The 20,372-nt window shown below is 44.1% G+C and overlaps 1 protein-coding gene across 2 annotated transcripts in view; it reads right to left on the bottom strand.

Moving 5' to 3' along the window:
• SH3RF1 (SH3 domain containing ring finger 1) overlaps positions 1-13,684 on the bottom strand; it is a 148,089-nt gene extending 134,405 nt beyond the window's left edge. For both annotated transcript variants that reach the window (XM_069977823.1, XM_069977824.1), the window contains exons 1-2: positions 13,504-13,684; positions 1,443-1,929 (exon numbers count right to left, since the gene is read on the bottom strand). In XM_069977823.1, the coding sequence (XP_069833924.1) occupies positions 1,443-1,859 (417 nt within the window). In that variant the 5' untranslated portion in view covers positions 1,860-1,929; positions 13,504-13,684. The remainder of the gene's footprint in view (positions 1-1,442; positions 1,930-13,503) is intronic.
• Positions 13,685-20,372: the final 6,688 nt, after the last annotated feature.

Genomic DNA, 20,372 nt, shown 5'->3' with positions numbered 1-20,372 from the left:
AGAAGGCAACGATCAGCCAACATCGTTCATGTCGGCTGATCATTGCGTCGTTTGTCTTTCAAACATGTGATAGCATCAGAATGTCAGCAGATCTCTCCATATTTATTTGGATAAGCCCATAGACCTAAAGGGCTGTGTCACGAAGTAAAGAAGGTAGAATCAGATGTGTAACATATACACGTGTACAGGAGAACACACATGCTGTTTTTAGTAAAGTGTCTTACATCACTGCGCCAGTTTTCTTCCCCCATGTGTCACAATCCCCTCTGCTTGCATGTGAACTGAAAACCCACTGCCACTACTAATGGGACAGATCATGTGACAATTGAACTAAGCATGTCAAGCTGGCCGTAACCAAGGGCAACAGATAATGAAACAAAACAGCACATGGGGGGGGGTAGCGAGTCTATGTCTTTCAAATTATACATTTTGAGAAGTGCTTGTACATTGTAAATATGTTTCATTTTCATAATGTATCAGTCTAGACCTAGTTTTCTTCATGACACCACCCCTTTAAGTAGCCTATTGTTAGGATAGACCAGCAATATCTGATCAGAGACTGCCCGCCTCCTGACACTCCAGCGGTGTCTTTAAACTTCCCACCATCCATTGGCTAGTGGCCGTACCTAGTAATGGACCTCTGTGTCCAATGTGATGCTGCCATGTGGTCCTAGCCTAACAAAGGTTTATAGTTTTAGTGCGGCCACATCAATATTTTAAAAAGTTTCTATTGTTTGACTCCAGTATACCCAACTACCACAGTATATCATGCTTTGTGATTCAGAGCTGCAGACTGTATGTTTTTCCCAACATAAAAAGACTAGACACTTATTAAACATTCCCTATAAATCAGACACTCGCACCATACAATAAGATGGTTGTAAAACATACAGAACTTTAGAAACAAGGCAGTAATAAAAGAGAACAGTTTGAAGAATACAAGGCAAACACACCCAAGGCTTAAGCAAGCCCTCTAAGACAGCTGCTCACAATAAGCAATATCCACTTCATACAGTCGCCAGACAGATGTTTGGCATCACCCTTGCAAAAAGTTTCTCTATCTTGACAAACCATTGTAGCAGAAAATCCTTACATATTCAAACAAATCTGCAGCAAGATTAACAGTGTCAAAGGTGGGTGGTTTTAACTAAGTCTTGGAGCAACATCCCAAAGGGACATGTGTCAGGATTGCTGCATCATACTAGTACAGGAGGGAACAGAAACATGAGCTCAAGATTTTACATCTCGCCTCATATGAACTGGGATGAGATGAGCACAAAGCTTTCCCCCCTAAGCCACATTAGAGAATAACGGAGATAGAGGATACTCATTGTCGGCAGAAATTCACACGTCCAAGCGTATGGCTGAAGATAAAAATGTAAGGGAGAACATTATACCAATATGAGGTGACTATGTCAGTATATAGCATGCCAGGTACTCACCCTGACTGGAGGGCTCCGTGCTTGTATCCTCTGAGGTCCTCCTTGGGTATTCTGTGCATCATTTGTGCCACAGTTAGTGGTAACGTTACCTTGTGCTCTTAATGCATTTGTGCTATTCCCAGTGCTTGGCCCTGGTTTCCGGGGCCTCTGTTTGATTCCATCCAGGAGTCTCACCAGTAGGATATTGCTAGGAAGCTCATCCACCCCACACTCCACCAGCGTCCTGCACTCTGGGCAGCGCAGCTCACTACGGGAACTTACAATCCCCTGTAGACATCGTTTGCAAAATGTATGCTGACACGGCAAAACTTTAGCGGAGGCATCGAGTCTTTCTAGACACACGGGGCATTCTAAAAGGTCCAACAAAGCTGATTCATCCATGCTTTTCTCAGCACTGTTTTGCAAGGAGACAAGCATTTGTAAAGATTCGCAGTCCGCTGTCACAACTCCAGGCCGATTATGTGATATCCATGCCTCTAATCGTCACCTTTAACAAGATGGGATGGAAAAAGAAACAAACAGGTATTAGTCATATAGAATGCTTAGATAAATAATCAGGACGTCTTAAAGTAATTAAAGCGGGATAAGATTCTAGCTCTGTCTTGTGTTGTCAGCCCTGCTACACAAGATAAGATGCCTGAAGACAAAGAAAAAAAATGGTTAATTATGAAGTTAAAGAGGATCTGTCAGCTGTCCTGACCTGAAGGTTTCAGTCAATACTTGTACACTTCATAAAACAACAATTATGTTTATAGAGCTCTGTATTGTGTGGCGCCTATATTACTCCTCCTAGAAATGTATGAATAAGTTGAAAACTGCCCCATCATTGCCCAATCAGTACTGACAGTGTTAGGGCCCTATTACACAGAGCGATAAGCTGCCGAAACGGCCCGATTCAACTGAGTTTCGCTCCATGTAATAAAGACAGATGAGGATTGAACAAACAGTTAACACATTGCCTGTCCACGTTTCCGGTGTTCTTCTGCGCTGGTAAACGAGCACCGATCTAATAGATTGGCACTCCTTTACAATAGTAATCAATATTGATCAGGCCAGCCGTTTAATAGGACCCTTAGGGTATGTTCACACTGAGCAAATGGGGCGGAATTCATCAGCGAAACTCTCCGCCACCAAATCCTGCCTGCTTCAGTGTCAGATGGCGTCTCTATGGGATGGATCGCAAACCTCCGCTCTCTGTTCAAAGATATGACATGTCAATTCCTTGAGTGGAGAGCAGAGGCGCGCGAGCCCTCCCATAGAGACGCTGTGTGACACTGAAGCAGGTGGGATTCTGCCACTGAAATCCACCGCATTTGCTCAGTGTGAACATACCCTTATACTATATAGAGACCCATCCCCATTGACCAGGCAAATGGTAACACCCAGGGACACACCCTCATCTGGTAACACCCAGTTGTCAATTTACCCATACATTTCCAGATGGAATAACTGAGGAATCGGGCAATGCAGACATCTAAGAAAAGATGTTCCATGGTTGAGAATCCAGCTATTCCCTGTAATAGACATGTCAGAAGAGCTGGAAGATCCTCCTTAACTAGAACAGTTACTTTGTGATCTAGAGATTTAGAGGCCTCTCAGGATACAATCAGCATGATTCAGCAGAATACGTTTTACATGTTCTTCCAGAAATTACTACTTTTATTGTTCTGCCTCCCCGCTGTGCTTTCTACTATTTCTATATATGACCTTGCAATTACTTATTTTCATTGCTTTTGGATAGAACAACTCTTTGCCTTGGCCTCATCTGCACCATTGCTGCATATGTCAGTTAACAAATACACATTTGTGGCATTTTTAAAACTTTTAACCACAATTTTTACATGAAAACAAATGCTAGGATTATGCAAAAGCCACAGAGCCTTTTATGTAGGCTGATTTTACCAGGAACTGGGGCTGTGTTCACATTAATACTATGACTTCAGTTTATATTAGCGCTATAATCAATCTAAATGTACACTTAGGGAGCGCATTATCATACGGCCAGCTGCAAATTAATCCTGTAATGCAGCATTCCCCAACCTTTGGCTCTGCAACTATTACAAAACTACAACTCCCATCATGCACCAGTCTTTGAGTTGTAGTTTTGCAATGACTGAGTCACACATTAAGTAACACTGCTATAAAGAAACCTTGGCAAATGCTGTTTCGCTAATGTGATGCCACTTTGCTATAGCTGTGACCTTCTGCAATTCCAGTTGAGTACTAAATAGTTATTTTAATAATTTCACCTTGACATTTCATTGGTGTCAGCCCACCTGATCAGTATTATTGTGTACTATTTTCTGTATGATATGAGAGTGGTCATGCATGGCTGGAACAGACTACCCTTGAGCTACGCTATGAAACCGTGACAAGTAGCCGTAAATGCTGAGAAATGGAGGAGATCACTCAATGCCCTGCTATATTATGTGGGGGAGCTGGACAATGTACAAATGCTTAAAGCTGTATTATTATTTTCAGAACATGGTGGGAAACACAGAAAAGTAAGACAGTGTATACCAATAAGCTAATAAGTCAATATATGTCTTAACATTAAAGGGCTTATCCAGCGGGGAAAAAAAAATATTTTAAATCAACTGTTGTCTGAAAGTTACATAGATTTGTGATTTACTTCTGTTTAAAAATCTCATGTCCTCCAGTACTTATCAGCTGCTGTATGTCCTGAAGGAAATTATGTTTCCTTTTCAGTCTGACACAGTGCTCTCTGCTGCCACCTCTGTCTGAGACAGGAACTGTCCAGAGCAAAATCCCATGGAAAACCTTTCATGCTCTGGACAGTTACTGTCTCAAACAGAGGTGGCAGCAGAGAGCAGTGCAGGACATACAGCAGCTGATAAGTATGGAAAGACTTGAGATTTTTAAATAAAAGTAAATTACAAATATATATAAAACTGACACCATTAAATTTGAAAGAAAAGATTGTGGCTGGATAACCCCATTTAAGGATCCTTTTACACAGGCCAATATGGGGTGGTGCAAGGACGCAAGCAGGCACCAATCAGCAAAATCGGCAGTAGTCTGTAGTGTCTACAGAAGACATGATGGATTGAACGACACAAACGATAACTGTATCATTCGTGCGGCCATTTAAATCTACTGTTATGGGCATCACATTCCCTGCTTACACAGGGAGATATGCAGCCGAGAGAGTTAGATTTTAAAGCCCACGCTAAAGATGCGATCAGGCCGATTATTGCCCGAAGGAGCGTTTCTAGCAAAACTACAAGTGATGACCCCAAATAACACATATTTCCCCTGTTCAAACTTTAATACAAGATAAAAATTATCTGCACCACCAAGATTTGTCTGCCTTTTGTGGCAGAAATACAATGTAGTACTGAAGCAAAAACACATGCAGCTGAGCTCCCGTTCAAGTGAATAGTTATACATCACCACCGAGAGGAAACAAACTCTGTTTACTAAGCAGTGTGGCGCCTAGCCCAAACGTCACAATTTTCTAACACTGGACAATTCCTGCAGATTCCCCAAATATACTCCAGTGACGTTGAGGGAAATTTGATCCAAGATCCGCAAGTGTGGTGCCAAGCTGGCAACCTGAATGTGCTTTTTGTGCGGTCCTGGGCAACAGGGACAGGAAACGGGTAGATGTACAGGAAACTGTTAAAGCGACTCTGTACCCACAATCTGACCCGCCCAAACCCCTTGCACCTTCGCATAGCTGCTTTTAATCCAAGATCTGTCCTGGGGTCCGTTCGGCAGGTGATGCAGTTATTGTTCTAAAAAACAACTTTTAAACTTGCAGCCCTGTGCCCAACGGCCGGGGCTTAGAGTATCTGTGCCCTAACTTTGCACCACCCCTCCATCCCTCCTTCCCACCCTCTTCATCATTAGGAATGCCACTGGAACATTTTCTCCTGTCTGAACATTGCACAGGTCCTTAACAATCCAGCCCATGTTCAGTATTCACACAGCTGAGGAATAGGAGACAATCTGCCTGGAGCATTCCTAATGATGAGTAGGGTGGAGAGGAGGGACAGAGAGGCTGTGCCAGCCTAATGCATACACAATCTAAGCCCCAGCCGTTGGACACGAGGCTGCCAGTTGAAAAGTTGTTTAGGACAATAACTGCATCACCTGCCAAACGGACCCCAGGACAGATCTTGGATTAAAAGTAGCTATCCTAAGGTACAAGTGGTTTTGGGGGGGGGGGGGGGGGGGGGGGTCAGATTGTGGGTAAAGAGTCGCTTTAAAGGCCAATAGAAAAACAGCAATGTATGTAGTGCAGCGGGCATATGGCCACATAAAATGTGCTGTTCCAAATGCCATAAGGCAGGCATGAAGCCCAACTGGCATATACTGTGATGCACAGCCATCGGTGCTTCAATGTTCCGAAAATAAATTGCTGACTGGATGGAACGTCTGCCTGTCATAGCCCCGACAGTTTCTATATGAAAAACCACTGTATATATTGGTGCACCTGGTGCTGGGTAGACAAAGGCTAAATCTGGAAATACATTCTGATTGTTGAGAAGAAATCTTTAAGAAGTTGGAAGCTCATTTTCCAGCAATCGTATGACTTCTTTTCCTGCCCCTGCTAAATCAAGCAGTATAGTCGTAAATCTAATCCCCTCTAAGTGGGTCCCAAATACTTGTTTGTTGAGTTAGGCACTAAAATAAATGGAATTAACCAACACAGGAGCCCTGCAACTGACAAACTGGTTTTCATCAGGAAGGATTAACATTTTGGCCCTTGCAGGGATCTCCGACGATGAAATTCTGATCTCGGTTGTAAGGTAAAATGGTTTGCCCAAACATAATTTGGTTAATTCACTAAAGAACAATAACCCTTTTACTTTCTATTATATACAGTATAATCCCCCTGCCAACAGCATCTAATATATTGTACACCATCGCTACTGTGAACGAGTAAGAATTAATAATAGTAAAACAAAGAAATAAAATGCTTCCTATGTTAAAAAAGACACCTGTCGTGTAGACACGTCACAGGTTCACATCACTGGGGGCTGAGAGCCGGGATACCCAATGAGCTTTAAAATCAGGCATCCCTCATAAGGGTCAAGCACGTGTAAGACCCAAGCACTATGGTGGTTAGTGATCTCCTAGGTAATACTAAATAGTTATGGTGTTGGATAAGTATTACACTATTGGATAAGTATTAGACTATGGGCCCTATTACACCAACAGATATCTGACCAATTTATATGGCAAAACCAGGAACAGACTATAAGCAGAGAACAGGTCATAAATGAAAGGTAGGGTATGAAATGATAGGGCCCTAAGGCTAGGTTCACAATGCATTTCTGCTGTCTGCTTTAACATGTACAGGGGAGGAAAAAAGGATGGTAAGAACAAATGCTGCTTTATGCCATAGTGCAAGATCTTTTTTTTTATTGACTTATATTAAAAAAAAAAAAAATAATGTACACAAAGACATGACTGATCAGCACCAAAATGGATACTGTGAAACTAATTCAAAATCGCAGTGTGAACCTAGCCTAATATTTGGTGGCTTTACTAGCCTATGGGCCCCCACCAATACAGACTCCTGAAATATCTCCATAACATATCAGGTAAACATCATTATATCAATCCTTTGGTATCCGACTTTGTATAGCTGTCTTGTGTTTATTGCTATTAAATCCACTGAATAATCTAAAAACCTTCCCCAGATGATGGCCAGGTGACAGCTTTATGCTGAAGACACATTTCACCTTTAAAAACTTAGGAACAAGACAAAACATGACTCCATTCTGAGCTGGACTTGTCTAGTATAGCCTCCCTCTTTCTGCAAAATAGTAACGCTGTAAATGACTCGATAGACTGGAGATACTAAAGAGGACTTGTCTGCTATCCAGACAGGTCTCTCTTAGTAAATAGACTCCATAAAATAACAATCCTGACTCATCTTTCCTAAGAGATCTACATTTACAGATCATTTGTTATTTTTCCTTGAAATGTATGAACTGACATCTAAGGGCCCTATTCCACGGGACGATTATTGTTTGCATAATCGTTAACGATAAACGTTCTCAAAAGACCGCTATTGCGAAAGACCTGAAATCGTTCACCCATTCACATGGAACGATAATCGTTACTTACGATCGTTCTTGCGGTTGTCTTGTCATTGCTATCGCGTTTGTCACTACTGCAAACGACCGAACGACGTCTTATTCAATGCGAATGATTTGCCAACTAGCAACAATAAAAATAGGTCCAGGTCTTATTAAGCGATCAACGATTTCTCATTTGGTAGTTAATCATTAAAGGGGTAGTGCGGCGGTAAGCAATTATTCACTAAATAACTAAATACAACTTTGTAATGTATGTTATGTTAGTGAATGGCCCCCTGACCCGTGTTTCCCCCCACCCACGCCACCCCAGGAAGTGTAGTGCAGTTATGCACAGCCAATCGCGGCTTAGCAGCTGATGACGCAGCAGAGGGCGGCCGGCACAAGAGACGGTCAGAGCAGTTCGGCCAGCCGCCCAAAGATGACATCATTGTCTCAAGATGGCGGACGGGGATCGACACAAATCAGGTGAGTATAGAGCACTACACTTCCAGGTCTAGCGTGGGTGGGGGGAAACACGGGGAAGGGGGCCATTCACTAACATAACATACATTACAAAGTTGTATAACTTTGTAATGTGTGTTATTTAGTGAATAATTGCTTACCGCCGCACTACCCCTTTAACTACTATTCAAACGAACAAATATCTCTTAGATTCGAATGACAAACTATAATGTGAACGATCGTCCCATGGAATAGGGCCCTTACTCTTATAATTCACCTTTACAAAAGGGGTGTGTCCATGACTGCGCTGACTTGACTATGCAAGGACAAACACCCCAACTGGTGACACCTACTGGTCAATGTAATCATAAATGTTCATGAAGAATAACAGAGGGACAGCACAATATTCATAAGTTTAATGTAGCCATAGCCCCCCCCCCCCCCAAAAAAAAAAAAAAAAAAAAAAAAAGACATTTTGGCTGACATTACTGTGTTATTTTACATAATCTTTTTTTTAACGTTTATAAGAAAAATAAACTGCACTTTCTTATTGAGTTGGCTATACAGTATCATACACAAAGGGTATACATTGAGTGCTCCACCTGATGTACACCTCTGATGCACAGAATAAATGTGCAGTTAACATAACGGTAGCTATCTGAGACAAGCATCAATAACAAATAGATAAACAATGGAACCGAACAGCATTCTCTGCATTGCTCGGAGATTTATTAGAAGCGTTTCTCTTGGTCTGTGGCTACTATTATGTAAATGTGACATTTGGTGACCTGACAGGAATAGTGTATAAGTAATAATTCACAAACATTACTATGCGGAGCATGGATTTATAAGACACAGCCAAATCCCACAATGTGATGGCGCATTAGGGGACACGGTCTTATGAAGTTTACTTGGATCCATAAGAAGTACAATACAATACAAAGCAAAACATCAATACAATTTTCAGAATCAGCAGGACAAAAGGGAGGTCGATCTGCTTGCCTCCAGTCTAACCAGCCAGATTAACAGCTGGTAACACAGACATCCACGGCACAACACATCTGAGGTCTACATAACATGCCTAGCATCATCATATGGGCTTTAGACAATGGGGTCACTTATATCATGTATATTATGGTGACCCACATTGTAATCATCCACACCGGAATAATCATACCTGCCAAAACATGAAGAAAGTAAAAATATTATTTATATATTTATTATTATTTCTTTCTAAGAAAACGGATTTCTTGTGACATAAACCAAGGTGTCAGCAGTGCGGAAGGTTTTATGCCTCATGTAACTCATTGGTAAACATGAATGTGTGACATATTGCATCAAAATGGAAATGTTCTTTTTCTCCTTGAGAGGCAAAACATATTCATCCATAGATGACATAGATAGATTACTTTACTTCTTATATATAATGTGATTCTAACTCAGCAAGAGAAGTCGGTAGCTGGACATGTGCACAGCGACTCCATAGATCCTACCACATAATAATAACCAGGAGAGCATATTTGTGGCTAGGCCCCAGAGCAGGAAAGTCCAACTCTCAGCACATAAGGCCATGCACTAGCTCAGACATGGGTGCCAAAAGAAGGGATGGGGGCAGGGTACACAAAGGCTCCGCTTCCACTCAATGACTAGATAAATGCATTTTGCTGTCTGTTTCTATGGTAACCAGTGGAAGGAACTAGGATTCCTATTGCCAGCCCGTCTTCCTGTGTGGAGGAAAAAGACTCCGCTACTCCTAATAAATACAGAAATCTAGATGAGAGGAGAAGCTGACAGCTGGATTCCCGCACCGCCCAGAGACGGGGCACACATTCACTCCTAGATACCATGGCAAAACTGGCCTGCTGCTTAATAGCAGGAAGACAGACACTACTACTTGGCAAACAGCTGGCAGCGGAGGATCACTTAGGGGAATTACTGCAGGGGCTGGGTTAAACACTGGCACGTTACAGGAGACCTGCAGGGAAGTATATTCCTTCCAGCCAGGTATATGATGCCTGACATCACAACACACCAGAATACGGGGTTTTATAGCCATGCTAAATCATATATATATATTCTGTATGCTGGGGCTCTATAGATACTAACACAGTAAGGAGGCATCCCATCAACGAATCCAGGACACTGAAATATGTAACAGACTGTGCACAGTATTAGATGTCTGCAGAGTGTGCAGTAGGTTATACTCTGTATACTGGGACTGTGCACTGTATTAGATGTCTACAGAGCGTGCAGTAGGTTATACTCTGTATACTGTGACTATGCACTGTATTAGATGTCTACAGAGTGTGCAGTAGGTTATACTCTGTATACTGGGACTGCGCACTGTATTAGATGTCTACAGAGTGTGCAGAAGGTTATAATCTGTATACTGGGACTGTGCACTGTATTAGATGTCTACAGAGTGTGCAGTAGGTTATACTCTGTATACTGACACTATACACTGTATTAGATGTCTACAGAGTGTGCAGTAGGTTATACTCTGTATACTGGGACTGTGCACTGTATTAGATGTCTACAGAGTGTGCAGTAGGTTATACTCTGTATACTGGGACTTCGCACTGTATTAGATGTCTACAGAGTGTGCAGAAGGTTATAATCTGTATACTGGGACTGTGCACTGTATTAGATGTCTACAGAGTGTGCAGTAGGTTATACTCTGTATACTGACACTATACACTGTATTAGATGTCTACAGAGTGTGCAGAAGGTTATACTTTGTATACTGGGACTGTGCACTGTATTAGATGTCTACAGAGTGTGCAGTAGGTTATACTCTGTATACTGGGACTTCGCACTGTATTAGATGTCTACAGAGTGTGCAGTAGGTTATACTCTGTATACTGTGACTATGCACTGTATTAGATGTCTACAGAGTGTGCAGTAGGTTATACTCTGTATACTGTGACTATGCACTGTATTAGATGTCTACAGAGTGTGCAGTAGGTTATACTCTGTATACTGGGACTGTGCACAGTATTAGATGTCTGCAGAGTGTGCAGTAGGTTATACTCTGTATACTGGGACTGCGCACTGTATTAGATGTCTACAGAGTGTGCAGTAGGTTATACTCTGTATACTGGGACTGCGCACTTTATTAGATGTCTACAGAGTGTGCGGAAGGTTATACTCTGTATACTGGGACTATGCACTGTATTAGATGTCTACAGAGTGTGCAGTAGGTTATACTCTGTATACTGGGACTGCGCACTGTATTAGATGTCTACAGAGTGTGCAGTAGGTTATACTCTGTATACTGGGACTGCGCACTGTATTATATGTCTACAGAGTGTGCAGAAGGTTATACTCTGTATACTGGGACTATGCACTGTATTAGATGTCTACAGAGTGGGCAGTAGCTTATACTCTGTATACTGGCTAACATAAGGTGGACATATCCATAGCCATACAAGAAGCATGTAAACTGACTTGCAAAAAAGTTACTAGTGACGGACTGTCACTAAACTTGTGTGTTTTACATCCATATCTGCAAATGATGCCCCCTAGGGAGATGTAATAATATCCTGCGGGCACACGGCGTCCCTTATCATAAGATTACACACAATTGACTGGCACAATGACATAACCACAAGTCTGTGCAAATTCTGAAACATAAAGGGAAAAAGAAAGAGATGGCAAAATAACACAAATAATTATGATAGATGTAACATAAAGGGAACTGATAAAAAAAAAAGAGGCCGTCTTATAGGATATACCTACAAAGAATCGTAGAATATATAACATAAAGACAGCTAATGAGAAAGAAGCCTAAAGCAAGCATAGCCATAAGTAAGGTCCGCAGCTACCTGGAGACAGCAGATCAACAACCAAGTCCAGAGACGTCACCACTTGCTACAAGGAACATACCAAAAACTACTCAAAGTGGTGAGCAGAGAACAAAATCGGTGCCAAGCTCTAGCACCAACATTGTGTACGGAGAAAAGCAGTAAAATTCTAGCAGTATAGGAAACTTATACTTGATACAACAGTGCAGTGTATACTAAGGACAGGGCAGTATAATACTTCAGAATTTACTGCTAGAAACAGTGCAGTAAACCCATGTAGTGTGTAATAAACACAGCTCAGAGTACGTGTCCTACAGCAAAATATGATGTCGTATATACAGTCTCATGTAATACATATACCTGCAGGTTAATATAGTTAGTGTAAGATACATGTAGTACAATATGACAGATGCCATCCAGGATTCTGAATAATACATTGCTGTTTCCTGTTCCTTAACATAATATATAGCATATAGTTTAACAGGTAATAAATTATGTATAGTGTCCCACTGAATGCGATTGCTCCACTATTATACAGAAAACATATTATACAAAATACATAATATACACAGTGTGGTGTGCCAGTGTGGCATTGTAGCACATGCATTAGAACAGTGTAAGAATATATACAGTACAGTGTTATTCTGTTATATAATGTTGTGTAGTATAGTGTAACAGTAAGGTATGTACAGTGTTATACAATATTGGGTAGTAAGTACAGTGTAGTGTAATACAGTATGGTATGTACAGTATAGTGTAATACAGTATGGTATGTACAGTATAGTGTAACAGTGTGGTGTGTACAGTATAGTGTAATATAGTATGGTATGTACAGTGTATGATGTGTATAGTGTAATACAGTATGGTATGTACAGTGTATGATGTGTATAGTGTAATACAGTATGGTATGTACAGTGTATGATGTGTATAGTGTAATACAGTATGGTATGTACAGTGTATGGTGTGTATAGTGTAATACAGTATGGTATGTACAGTGTATGGTATCTACAGTATAGTGTAATACAGTATGGTATGTACAGCATAGTGTAACAGTGTGGTGTGCACAGTATAGTGTAATACAGTATGGTGTGTACAGTGTGTGGTGTGTACAGTAATACAGTATGGTATGTATAGTGTATGGTGTGTACAGTGTATGGTGTGTACAGTGTAATACAGTATGGTATGTATAGTGTATGGTGTGTACAGTGTATGGTGTGTACAGTGTAATACAGTATGGTGTGTGCAGTGTGCGGTGTGTACAGTGTAATACAGTATGGTGTGTGCAGTGTGCGGTGTGTACAGTGTAATACAGTATGGTATGTATAGTGTATGGTGTGTACAGTGTGTGGTATGTATAGTGTATGGTGTGTACAGTGTAATACAGTATGGTATGTATAGTGTATGGTGTGTACAGTGTGTGGTGTGTACAGTGTATGGTGTGTACAGTGTAATACAGTATGGTATGTATAGTGTGTACAGTGTGTGGTGTGTGCCGTGTAATACAGTGTGGTGTGTACAGTGTGTGGTGTGTGCCGTGTAATACAGTGTGGTGTGTACAGTGTGTGGTGTGTGCAGTGTAGCAGGGTGTGCAGTATACAGCGCAGTATAATCCGGCAGCATGTTATGCAGTATATAGTATATATACAAGGCTAGGTGTACATAGTAAATCCCCATGTGTGGCAGACTAGTTGGTGTCCGGCTGCCGTGCTGCCGATCCCCCGCAGCCCCTAGCACATCACTGACCTGCACAGGAGGAGGCAGCCGCGGCGGCCCGGGACATGGGCACTGCCCTCAGCTTCTCCCGGAGCCCGGCTATTCCCAGCACAGTGACGGCTCCGGTCTCCAGAGTCTTTGTCCCTGCGGCAGCGTCTGTGTGCACAGCCGGGCTGTGTATGTGTGCGGATCCCGGAGCCTGTGCACCTCCTCCCCCGCCGCCTCCTCCTCCTCCTGCCATCCGCCAGCAGCACGTCACAGCCCGGGGAGGGGACACTCTGGGTGGGGAAGTGATTGGCAGCAGCGCCGGCATGAATGTGAGCCGGAGGGAAGCAGCCTCATTCATAGATACACAGGAGACGCAGACTCTTAGGCCGTGTTCACACAGTAGATTCTGTTTTAAGGCTAAACGAACATGACAGCTTAAAGAGTTTTTTTTTTTCTTTGCTTTTTGGAGCATTTTTATATATTCTTTTTATTTTATAGAGTGTTTATTTGGGGAATTTGTATTATTCCAATCAATTCTTCACTTGCTGAAGTTTAGTGTTGTGAATTATTTAGACTCACAGAACACTAATAAAGGCATCAATAAAATGCAAAAAAGCATGTTTTTACATACAAACTGGTCCAAAACAAGTACTATACATATATATATAGACACATGCATTAAAATAATATATATATATTTTTTTATGCATATACACAGATATTCCCTGCAATGTATATAAATGATGACAGGGACACCTTTTACTTTCCCATCTTGCCTGGGCCATAACTCTTCAGAATCCGAAAACTGACAAAAGACCAAGAGGTCCCTCCCATCAGGAACTAACTCACTTATATAGGGGTGATCGGATCTAACCTCCCAGTAAATAATATCCCCCCCCCCCCCCAGTGTAGGCATCCCTCTTTAGGTAACCATTCTGTAGCCCTGTAAGTCAGCCTCCCATGTAGGTAGCCCCTCCCATATAGTCATCCCCCTGTAGGTAATCCTGTTCTGCAGTATGTATCCCACCACCAGCAAAACTAAGAAAAATTATTAGCGCTGTGAAATTGAAAAAAAATAAATAAAAATAATTTGTTTTCATTTCAGGGAGTTTCTTGTTTACACCATTTTTCCTATGGTAAAACTGACATGTTATCTATGTTCCCAGCCAATAACACCAGCCAACTTGTATAACTTTCATTTTATTTGACTGCTTTTAAAAAATTAAAACCTTTTACAAAACACTAAATGTGTTTATTATTGCTCTGTTCCCATCCTTATAACACTTTTATTTTTTGGTCTATGGGGCTGTGTGAGGTGTCATATTTTGCGCCATGATCGCCATGCGCGTACTTTCTATCCGTACCTTGCTTGCATATATGCAAATTTTTATTATAATTTTTTAGGATTTGATGTGACCAAAACTTGTCAATTTTGAACTTTGGTGGGTTTTTGTGCTTACGCCATTTATCGTGGGTGATCAGCAGTGCAATAATTTAATAGTTGGGGCAGTTATACACACGGCGATCACAAATATGTTTATTTATAAAATTGAAAAGGGGGGTGATTTGGACTTTTATCAGGGGAGGGGATTTTTTTATTAATATATATAATTTTTTTTTTTTTTTTTTTACAGTAACTAGATCATAGTCAGTGTAAGTCTAAGGCTATGTTCACACAACGTTTTTTCAGCTCAGTTTAAAATAACGTCCATTATTTTGAGTCTAAAAAAAAAAAATACGCAGACTTATATACACACTAGACATCACCAAAGGATTTGAGAAACTTTAGGAATAACACAATGCAAGAGAAGGGTCTGCTATTTACAACAGGGCAATAAACTAAAGCTTGTGAGGTGTGACAAGAAGATGCTGAGCTCTGACTGCTATTTGTTTATTATCAAATAGCAATTAATGGGCTTCATAGCTGGAACAGGTCACACATAGGCCGACATGAAGCTGGCAAGTCATAGCCAGAACAGGTCACACATAGGCCGACATGAAGCTGGCAAGTCATAGCCAGAACAGCTCCCACATAGGCCGACATGAAGCTGGCAAGTCATAGCCAGAACAGGTCACACATAGGCCGATATGAAGCTGGCATGTCATAGCCAGAACAGGTCACACATAGGCCGACATGAAGCTGGCAAGTCATAGCCAGAACAGCTCCCACATAGGCCGACATGAAGCTGGCAAGTCATAGCCAGAACAGGTCACACATAGGCCGATATGAAGCTGGCATGTCATAGCCAGAACAGGTCACACATAGGCCGACATGAAGCTGGCAAGTCATAGCCAGAACAGGTCACACATAGGCCGACATGAAGCTGGCATGTCATAGCCAGAACAGGTCACACATAGGCCGACATGAAGCTGGCAAGTCATAGCCAGAACAGCTCCCACATAGGCCGACATGAAGCTGGCAAGTCATAGCCAGAATGGCTCCCACATAGGCCGACATGAAGCTGGCAAGTCATAGCCAGAACAGGTCACACATAGGCCGACATGAAGCTGGCAAGTCATAGCCAGAATGGCTCCCACATAGGCCCACATGAAGCTGGCGAGTCATAGTCAGAACAGGTCACACATAGGCCGACATGAAGCTGGCAAGTCATAGCCAGAACGGCTCCCACATAGGCCGACATGAAGCTGGCAAGTCATAGCCAGAACAGGTCACACATAGGCCGACATGAAGCTGGCAAGTCATAGCCAGAACAGGTCACACATAGGCCTACATGAAGCTGGCAAGTCATAGCCAGAACAGGTGACACATAGGCCGACATGAAGCTGGCAAGTCATAGCCAGAACGGCTCCCACATAGGCCGACATGAAGCTGGCAAGTCATAGCCAGAACAGGTCACACATAGGCCGACATGAAGCTGGCAAGTCATAGCCAGAACGACTCCCACATAGGCCGACATGAAGCTGGCAAGTCATAGCCAGAACAGGTCACACATAGGCCGACATGAAGCTGGCAAGTCATAGCCAGAACGGCTCCCAAATAGGCCTACATGAAGCTGGCAAGTCATAGCCAGAACAGGTCACACATAGGCCGACATGAAGCTGGCAAGTCATAGCCAGAACAGGTCACACATAGGCCGACATGAAGCTAGCAAGTCATAGCCAGAACAGGTCACACATAGGCCGACATGAAGCTGGCAAGTCATAGCCAGAACAAGTCACACATAGGCCGACATGAAGCTAGCAAGTCATAGCCAGAACAGGTCACACATAGGCCGACATGAAGCTGGCAAGTCATAGCCAGAACAGGTCACACATAGGCCGACATGAAGCTGGCAAGTCATAGCCAGAACAGGTCACACATAGGCCGACATGAAGCTGGCATGTCATAGCCAGAACAGGTCACACATAGGCCGACATGAAGCTGGCAAGTCATAGCCAGAACAGCTCCCACATAGGCCGACATGAAGCTGGCAAGTCATAGCCAGAATGGCTCCCACATAGGCCGACATGAAGCTGGCAAGTCATAGCCAGAACAGGTCACACATAGGCCGACATGAAGCTGGCAAGTCATAGCCAGAATGGCTCCCACATAGGCCCACATGAAGCTGGCTAGTCATAGTCAGAACAGGTCACACATAGGCCGACATGAAGCTGGCAAGTCATAGCCAGAACGGCTCCCACATAGGCCGACATGAAGCTGGCAAGTCATAGCCAGAACAGGTCACACATAGGCCGACATGAAGCTGGCAAGTCATAGCCAGAACAGGTCACACATAGGCCTACATGAAGCTGGCAAGTCATAGCCAGAACAGGTGACACATAGGCCGACATGAAGCTGGCAAGTCATAGCCAGAACGGCTCCCACATAGGCCGACATGAAGCTGGCAAGTCATAGCCAGAACAGGTCACACATAGGCCGACATGAAGCTGGCAAGTCATAGCCAGAACGGCTCCCACATAGGCCGACATGAAGCTGGCAAGTCATAGCCAGAACAGGTCACACATAGGCCGACATGAAGCTGGCAAGTCATAGCCAGAACGGCTCCCACATAGGCCTACATGAAGCTGGCAAGTCATAGCCAGAACAGGTCACACATAGGCCGACATGAAGCTGGCAAGTCATAGCCAGAACAGGTCACACATAGGCCGACATGAAGCTAGCAAGTCATAGCCAGAACAGGTCACACATAGGCCGACATGAAGCTGGCGAGTCATAGCCAGAACAGCTCCCACATAGGCCGACATGAAGCTGGCAAGTCATAGCCAGAACAGGTCACACATAGGCCGATATGAAGCTGGCATGTCATAGCCAGAACAGGTCACACATAGGCCGACATGAAGCTGGCAAGTCATAGCCAGAACAGGTCACACATAGGCCGACATGAAGCTGGCATGTCATAGCCAGAACAGGTCACACATAGGCCGACATGAAGCTGGCAAGTCATAGCCAGAACAGCTCCCACATAGGCCGACATGAAGCTGGCAAGTCATAGCCAGAATGGCTCCCACATAGGCCGACATGAAGCTGGCAAGTCATAGCCAGAACAGGTCACACATAGGCCGACATGAAGCTGGCAAGTCATAGCCAGAACAGCTCACACATAGGCCGACATGAAGCTGGCGAGTCATAGTCAGAACAGGTCACACATAGGCCGACATGAAGCTGGCAAGTCATAGCCAGAACGGCTCCCACATAGGCCGACATGAAGCTGGCAAGTCATAGCCAGAACAGGTCACACATAGGCCGACATGAAGCTGGCAAGTCATAGCCAGAACAGGTCACACATAGGCCGACATGAAGCTGGCAAGTCATAGCCAGAACAGGTGACACATAGGCCGACATGAAGCTGGCAAGTCATAGCCAGAACGGCTCCCACATAGGCCGACATGAAGCTGGCAAGTCATAGCCAGAACAGGTCACACATAGGCCGACATGAAGCTGGCAAGTCATAGCCAGAACGGCTCCCACATAGGCCGACATGAAGCTGGCAAGTCATAGCCAGAACAGGTCACACATAGGCCGACATGAAGCTGGCAAGTCATAGCCAGAACGGCTCCCACATAGGCCTACATGAAGCTGGCAAGTCATAGCCAGAACAGGTCACACATAGGCCGACATGAAGCTGGGAAGTCATAGCCAGAACAGGTCACACATAGGCCGACATGAAGCTAGCAAGTCATAGCCAGAACAGGTCACACATAGGCCGACATGAAGCTGGCAAGTCATAGCCAGAACAAGTCACACATAGGCCGACATGAAGCTAGCAAGTCATAGCCAGAACAGGTCACACATAGGCCGACATGAAGCTGGCAAGTCATAGCCAGAACAGGTCACACATAGGCCGACATGAAGCTGGCAAGTCATAGCCAGAACAGGTCACACATAGGCCGACATGAAGCTGGCATGTCATAGCCAGAACAGGTCACACATAGGCCGACATGAAGCTGGCAAGTCATAGCCAGAACAGCTCCCACATAGGCCGACATGAAGCTGGCAAGTCATAGCCAGAATGGCTCCCACATAGGCCGACATGAAGCTGGCAAGTCATAGCCAGAACAGGTCACACATAGGCCGACATGAAGCTGGCAAGTCATAGCCAGAATGGCTCCCACATAGGCCCACATGAAGCTGGCGAGTCATAGACAGAACAGGTCACACATAGGCCGACATGAAGCTGGCAAGTCATAGCCAGAACGGCTCACACATAGGCCGACATGAAGCTGGCAAGTCATAGCCAGAACAGGTCACACATAGGCCGACATGAAGCTGGCAAGTCATAGCCAGAACAGGTCACACATAGGCCTACATGAAGCTGGCAAGTCATAGCCAGAACAGGTGACACATAGGCCGACATGAAGCTGGCAAGTCATAGCCAGAACGGCTCCCACATAGGCCGACATGAAGCTAGCAAGTCATAGCCAGAACAGGTCACACATAGGCCGACATGAAGCTGGCAAGTCATAGCCAGAACGGCTCCCACATAGGCCGACATGAAGCTGGCAAGTCATAGCCAGAACAGGTCACACATAGGCCGACATGAAGCTGGCAAGTCATAGCCAGAACGGCTCCCACATAGGCCTACATGAAGCTGGCAAGTCATAGCCAGAACAGGTCACACATAGGCCGACATGAAGCTGGCAAGTCATAGCCAGAACAGGTCACACATAGGCCGACATGAAGCTTGCAAGTCATAGCCAGAACAGGTCACACATAGGCCGACATGAAGCTGGCAAGTCATAGCCAGAACAAGTCACACATAGGCCGACATGAAGCTAGCAAGTCATAGCCAGAACAGGTCACACATAGGCCGACATGAAGCTGGCAAGTCATAGCCAGAACAGGTCACACATAGGCCGACATGAAGCTGGCAAGTCATAGCCAGAACAGGTCACACATAGGCCGACATGAAGCTGGCATGTCATAGCCAGAACAGCTCACACATAGGCCGACATGAAGCTGGCAAGTCATAGCCAGAACAGCTCCCACATAGGCCGACATGAAGCTGGCAAGTCATAGCCAGAATCGCTCCCACATAGGCCGACATGAAGCTGGCAAGTCATAGCCAGAACAGGTCACACATAGGCCGACATGAAGCTGGCAAGTCATAGCCAGAATGGCTCCCACATAGGCCCACATGAAGCTGGCTAGTCATAGTCAGAACAGGTCACACATAGGCCGACATGAAGCTGGCAAGTCATAGCCAGAACGGCTCCCACATAGGCCGACATGAAGCTGGCAAGTCATAGCCAGAACAGGTCACACATAGGCCGACATGAAGCTGGCAAGTCATAGCCAGAACAGGTCACACATAGGCCTACATGAAGCTGGCAAGTCATAGCCAGAACAGGTGACACATAGGCCGACATGAAGCTGGCAAGTCATAGCCAGAACGGCTCCCACATAGGCCGACATGAAGCTGGCAAGTCATAGCCAGAACAGGTCACACATA

The sequence above is a fragment of the Dendropsophus ebraccatus genome, chromosome 7 (genome assembly GCF_027789765.1).
Source record: "Dendropsophus ebraccatus isolate aDenEbr1 chromosome 7, aDenEbr1.pat, whole genome shotgun sequence".
NCBI classification, from domain to species: Eukaryota; Metazoa; Chordata; class Amphibia; order Anura; family Hylidae; genus Dendropsophus; species Dendropsophus ebraccatus.
This window is presented reverse-complemented; position numbering and strand designations above follow the sequence as displayed.